Source organism: Sitophilus oryzae, unplaced genomic scaffold (genome assembly GCF_002938485.1).
Source record: "Sitophilus oryzae breed Bouriz unplaced genomic scaffold, Soryzae_2.0 scaffold_132_pilon_pilon, whole genome shotgun sequence".
In the NCBI taxonomy this organism is placed as follows: Eukaryota; Metazoa; Arthropoda; class Insecta; order Coleoptera; family Curculionidae; genus Sitophilus; species Sitophilus oryzae.
Window position 1 is genome coordinate 7,538 of NW_022145982.1, and position 6,407 is coordinate 13,944.

The 6,407-nt window shown below is 33.5% G+C and overlaps 1 protein-coding gene across 1 annotated transcript in view; it reads left to right on the plus strand.

The window, feature by feature from the left end:
* Positions 1 to 388: 388 nt before the first annotated feature.
* Positions 389 to 6,407, plus strand: part of LOC115875129 (glucose dehydrogenase [FAD, quinone]-like) — a gene marked incomplete at both ends in the record, with an annotated part of 9,275 nt that continues 3,256 nt past the window's right edge. The window contains 3 exons of the mRNA XM_030890524.1: positions 389 to 606; positions 5,388 to 5,585; positions 6,031 to 6,372. Coding sequence (XP_030746384.1) covers positions 389 to 606; positions 5,388 to 5,585; positions 6,031 to 6,372 — 758 coding nt within the window. The remainder of the gene's footprint in view (positions 607 to 5,387; positions 5,586 to 6,030; positions 6,373 to 6,407) is intronic.

The following is a 6,407-nucleotide window of genomic DNA, read 5'->3' on the forward strand; positions in this document are numbered from 1 at the left end:
CAATTTTCGTTGCACGTCATCAATAACACCATGCATCGTCTTATGGAGTTTGCTGATGGTCGTATTATTATGTGCAACTAAAGTTATTTTAATTTTCCTATATATGCATTTTCTTAAAACGTTACTTACTTACTTACTGCCATTACTCGCTGACGAGTATTTGACATGCATCAGAAGATGGTCACGCAAGGCGTTTTCTCTCATGAGCTTTTCTGTGACTGAAAAGCCCGATACGTGATGCTATCTCTCTTGCGCACTTCGGATATACAAAAATCTCATTACTTTGTTGCCTCTTTACTTTTTGGTTGTCGCTGTTAACTGAGTTTACAATTCTCCTCCATCTGCACTTCTACTCTATCTGCACTTATATTTAAAATTTACCCTGTAGATAGGTAATATATATTTTTTGTTAAAGGTTACAGCAAGAATAAACAGCCCGTACGCTAACCCCAGTGGAACAGACCCTGACTTGCAAATATTCTTCGCGGGCTACACAGCCCATTGCGCTTCTTCTGGATCGGTTGGCGATCCGGAAGATCCAGAGGATCCAGATGCCAAAAAGGAGTTTACATTTTCACCAGTTGTTCTACATCCAAAGAGTAAAGGGTAAGCATAGAATATACACACTGTTTCATAGAAGAATCCACACTAAATGTATCTGGTAAAACAGAAGAAATACAGAGATAATTAATTTAGAAAATAGTTCTAATGACGTCATGTTGTGACACTTTGTCATGTTGTCACAATTTGTGTTCTTGATGTTCCCGTTTCAGCAGTCACTGTTTCTAAATGCGAAGAAACAAAATACCTAACTAAAATAGTCTGCATACGTATTTCAAAATGAAAACAACCATCAACAATGTCAACCTCCGCCATAATTTTTTTGTCTTGAAATCTTTGTTTTTATGTTTTTTTCGCACAAAAAACGTGTGGAAAAAGCTTCTTCTTTCTCTGCTGATCCATTAATGGATGTTTGCGACCACACTTTCCATGGCTTCCCTATCTCTGGCTGTGTGGATCAACGTCTGTATGTTACTAATGCCTGTCCACTGTCTTATGTTCCGCAGCCATGACATTTTTTTCCGTCCCTCGATCTCTTCTGCCCTCGATCTTGCAAAAGCAAGTTCATCGTTTAATTTAATAATGTACTTCCATATTTTTAATGCCCCTCCTATAATATATCATTATTTGTTGCTACAAGATATTTTTATTTGAAATATAGGTCTTTATTTCTATATCATGGTTCTAAAATAAAAATATATAAATCAATGTAAGTAGAACGCGTTCATATGAGTTTAAAAGCTCAACAGCCGCTAAAAAACTAAAAACATATATTTTTAGTTAAAAACGCTATCACTAACCAACATGGCGGAATTTTAATTCATTATTTTATAAAATTGGCATGGAGTCGGACACAAATCATCTACATTAATCATATTTGTGTGTAAAAAGGGAGAAACTCGTTTTTCGAAAATGAATCGGCAATAAATCGAAAACTTGTTTCTAAATGTTGCGATTTACCGCTATCTGTGTAGAAATTTGGAACTAGTCACCTGTCAACAACGCCAATCAAAATTTCTAGTCAAAATAATGTTTATTTACATATTATAGAACAATTAAAACATAAAAACATGTATGTCATTGTGGAAAAAAGAGAAAAAACGTTTGCTGGTAACATTTTTCTTCGGTATCCTGTTGGGTATGGGTAGTATTACATTTATTCCTAAAACAAATAATCTCTGTAATGAGTATAATAAATAATTATAAAATCACATAAGAAAAATATCTGTATTTGTACTCACAATTTGTCCTTCTGCTTTTTTAATTATAGTACTATAAAAACTTTAAGAATGCTTAAATACAAAAAGTGCAGAATAAAATCCAAACAATAAAGTAAGGTTATGTTCTCATATTTGACAGAATATCAAATAAATTATGGAAAATTTTTAGGCACAAAACGGGTACGAAATCTGTAAATGTGAGCCACATATGTTTCTTAAAAGTTTCGAAAATTTTGAGACACTAAGATCTTTATTGTTATAGCTTATGTAGCGAAACTCTGGGTGGGAACCAAAAAAAAAGCAACCAAGAAAGGATGTACAGGGTGAGTCAAATTCGACGCTTTTAAAGGGAACACCCTTTTCTATAGGAGATAGACGAAAACTAATATCGGTGTCTGGAGCTCAATTTTTATCAAAAACATGATGGTGAAAACCACACGATATATGTTACCGTTTATGCGTTACAGGGTGTTTTTCAAAAAAGTGCATTTTTAATAAATCGCTGTAACTTTTTTGCTATAGAAAATTTTGTATTTTTGTAAAAACATTTCCAAGGCACTTTTTTACGTAGATGATAAATTTCCCAGCGAAAAACTAATTAGCCACTGTATCTTACGTGAAAATCTCTACAGGATACAGTTTTCACCTTTTCTATAAGTTATAATTCAAGTTAAAATTCGATAAGAAAATCAAAGAGGGGTCGAAAAATGGAACATTTTAAAATTCCTGTGTATTTCCGGTACTACCCCTTGTATATCAGGAACTTCAAAAGTTCGGACAAAAACTGTAAAAAATCTGCAAAAAGTAAAAAAACACTAATAAATGACCACATCTTTTTAACAAAATAACGTAAATGACCACATCTTTTTAACAAAATAACCACATCTTTTTAATTCCACTCATAAACGAGAAACCCCATAAAACACGCAAAAATTGGACACCCTGTACATTTATAATAAATCAATTTGAAAACTTTACCGACCACATCGTTACAAATATAACCTAGATAAATTAACTAGGCATTTTAAAGTTTCATGAATTCCGAGATTGCGATCTAATACATCTTCATAAACTGTTCCATTATGTAACAGAGCGCCGAGATAAAATTCCAGCATTTTCTTCATTATTGCTCCTGTATGTTATAATGTACTGCCTCGCTGCACATTACAACTAGTGAGCCGTTAAATTTTCATATGCGGTCAGTTAGTACGGCACACTGCACTCGTTTCGCTCAAATAATGTAAGAACTAATATTAAGCTCTGTGTTCGCAGCCATGTTGGACACTTGACATGTCAAACTGTTTGAGATTTGTCTATTATTAATATCTGGGGTGAATTGTGTTATTAGAAGTGTTTCTGTTATTTACTAGGCATTTGGAACAAATTTATTAATTTAGTAATAGATATTTACCTTATTTTTTGTTTTGTTTTTGTTTATTAGATTTGTATGTTTATAGATATTTACTTTATATTCCTAATATCCTGGTCCCATCTCAGATCTGGTCTTCTTCTAGGTGGGTACCATATTGTAATTTTTGTGGTTCATCTGTTGTCCGTCCTTCTTGACAGGTGTCCTGTCCATTGGCACTTAAGGGATTTAATTCTGTGGATGACATCTATTACCTGGGCCTTTTGTATTATCCACTCTATTCTTTTACGGTTTTTTTTTGGCTATTTTCAACTCTTTCTGCTTGTTTCCTCAGTCATGAGAGTCGTGACCTCTTTGGAGGTCACCCTTGGATACCTCTATTTTTTACTACAAAAGTCCTGGCAATGAGTTCTGCTGTTTAGTCCTAGTGAATATCGAACAGCTCTCTTCTGGAGCTTGAAAATGCGGTCAAATTGAGTCGCACAACACGTACCCCAGAATAAAAGGGCACATCTGAGGTGTGGCTCAAATAGTGCATAATAAACAGTTCTAGCCACTGAGAAGTTAAGCTCCTTAGAAACAGATCTTAATGCAAAACAGGCAGAGCTTAATTTTTTCGACAAAGCGTCGATATGCATGTCCCCTTTTAGAGAATTGTCTACAACAAGCCCTAAGAATTTTACAGATTTTACGACGTCAATGGTGGTGTTGTTAAGTACAAAAGGCTGCAGCGAGTTTTTTTGGTTATGTATGAACTTTTTTATATTTTGGTAAGTCTCAGCATCTCACTTTTGGCCAAGGCTATTTTTCTTTTACCTTCCTCTACGCATCCGCTCATGTTGCTGATTATTGACCCCAGATATATAAAGCTGCCTTACCCTTTCGAGATTGTCAAGCAGGTGAGTCCTGTTTACGAAGTTAGGCTTATCCACTAGCATTAGTTTTGTTTTGGGTCTGTTTATTGTTAGACCAAACTTTCCACTCTCTAGCTCTATTCTGTTTAAGGGAACCACCATTTCCTCCTCTGTGGCAGCAAATATGGTGATGTCATCAGCATAGCGTACGTTGCTTATTTGATCTACCCCAACAAGAATTCCATATATACAGTGTGTCTACATAGAACTTGCAAAAATAAAACAAAAAGTTCATATCAACTTGTAAGATTTAAAGCTCCCTTTTCGAGATACAGGGTGTTAAAGTTACTTAAAAAAGAAAAAAAAAATAAGATATTTGAAAAACTATTTAATCGATTTTGATATAACTTGACCCGTTTATAATACTTACTAGGGGACTTAATTTGATGTAATTAAATTTAAGTTTAATGGCCAGGGGCGGCGGTGGGGCATCACTGTTAAATTATTTTATAGGAAAAAATAGGCACGCCACTGCTTTTTTAGACGTTTAATATTATTTTTGGATTTAGTAATTAAAAATATAATTTTTTCGTCTCCTGACTTTTTGGTCTATCTTGCTTACTTCTTGCGAAAAAAGTTAAATTCTAATTGGTAATTAATATTATAATTGGGCTTCTAATGGTACCCTGTATCTCGAAAAGGAAGCTTCAAATCTTACAAGTTGATATGAACTTTTTGTTTTGTTTTTGCAAGTTCTATCGTCTATTAAATTTTCCCGATTAAAATCTGAGACACTATTTTTATTATCACACACATTATCTATCTGTGATTATTTTTAGTTTTGATAAAGACCACTTTTATAATTTTAAAATTTCAATTATTTAAGGACGACATATAAATATTTAGTAAATGTTGATGTCTGTTTGCGACAAACAATTTAAAATAGCAATTTAGAGTTGTTCATTTCGAGTTTAATTTAGTAATAAACAAAAAGAGTTCATAAACTTTAGAATAATAATGAGCAAATTCGAAAACATTTATAAAATGTTCATACTATGACTAATAAATTATTTTTTTTACTGAAAACTGTTTTTTTTTCAGTTGATTTTTATATTTACTCATAACTGTAATTTAATACTTTGTTACGAAGTGATCGAATGAAAACTGTAAATATCTATAAAATATAGACTAAAACTATACTGTTTGGACTCAACATATACAAGCGAAATGTAAACAAATCGTTTGTTTATTACAGTTTCATTTGACCACTGACTTAATATAATCTTTTTACAAGATTATATTAAGTCATTAAGTTAAAAGTGACTGGATTCTCCATGTCAAAATGTACAACGAAGAACGTTAAAATAATTTTTTTTTATCTAGATATGTTGCACTTCACTCAAATAATCCATTCGATCCTCCCAAAATGGTTGCCAACTACTTGACAGAACCCGAAGATGTCAGAGTGCTGATTGCTGGCATAAGGGTAATTCAGCAAATAGCAAACAGTACCATTATGGTACAGAAGTACGGGATGCAAATAGATGAGACAGAATATGGAGACTGCGCAGTCAAAAATAGGTTGGTTTATAGTATCATTGCTATTCTACCTTGTGTCAATGCTGAAATTATAGAGAAATAGGTAAACCAATTACCAGAGTTGGATGACGACTATGAAATACAACGTTTTAAATGTTTATACTATGTTTTTAATAAATGTTTATTCTATGGTTTTAATTTTTAATCATAAAATGTTTTATTTAACTGTGGCCAAAATTTTGTACCAAATTATCAGTTGTCGATATTGTCGACGTTGACGTCACTTAGTAATTCGACGTCGCCATCATTTCTTAGTTAACCTATCAACAATTAACTTGTCGACGTGACATTCTCGATGGCACACAACTCTGTCAATTACTTTTGGGTGTAATTTTCGCTGTTAACGCTAGAACATACGAGTAATTTAAAAATATTCATATACTGTCGAATAATTATAGGCGCAGTAACTTTTAATAATTTGTTTTAGATACGACTCTGATGAATTTTGGGACTGCGCTGTGAAATACTACACAGGGCCAGAGAACCACCAAGCTTGTTCGTGTCGTATGGGTCCTAAATCTGATCCAATGGCTGTGGTCGATAACAAATTATTAGTCCATGGTATGACGAATTTGCGGATTATGGATGCATCAGCTATGCCGTTGCTGGTATCTGGAAACACCCACGCTACCATCGTCATGATGGCAGAAAGAGGAGTTGATTTTATTAAAGAGAAATGGTTGAATGGAGGTGGGATCGCTAATAGGTTTGGTGGAGAGAGTCAAGCGAGTAATCAAAGGGTACCTGCAGTTACATCACCTCCAGTAAGGTCAGTTTTATGTAAACCATTTTTTTTTTAATTTG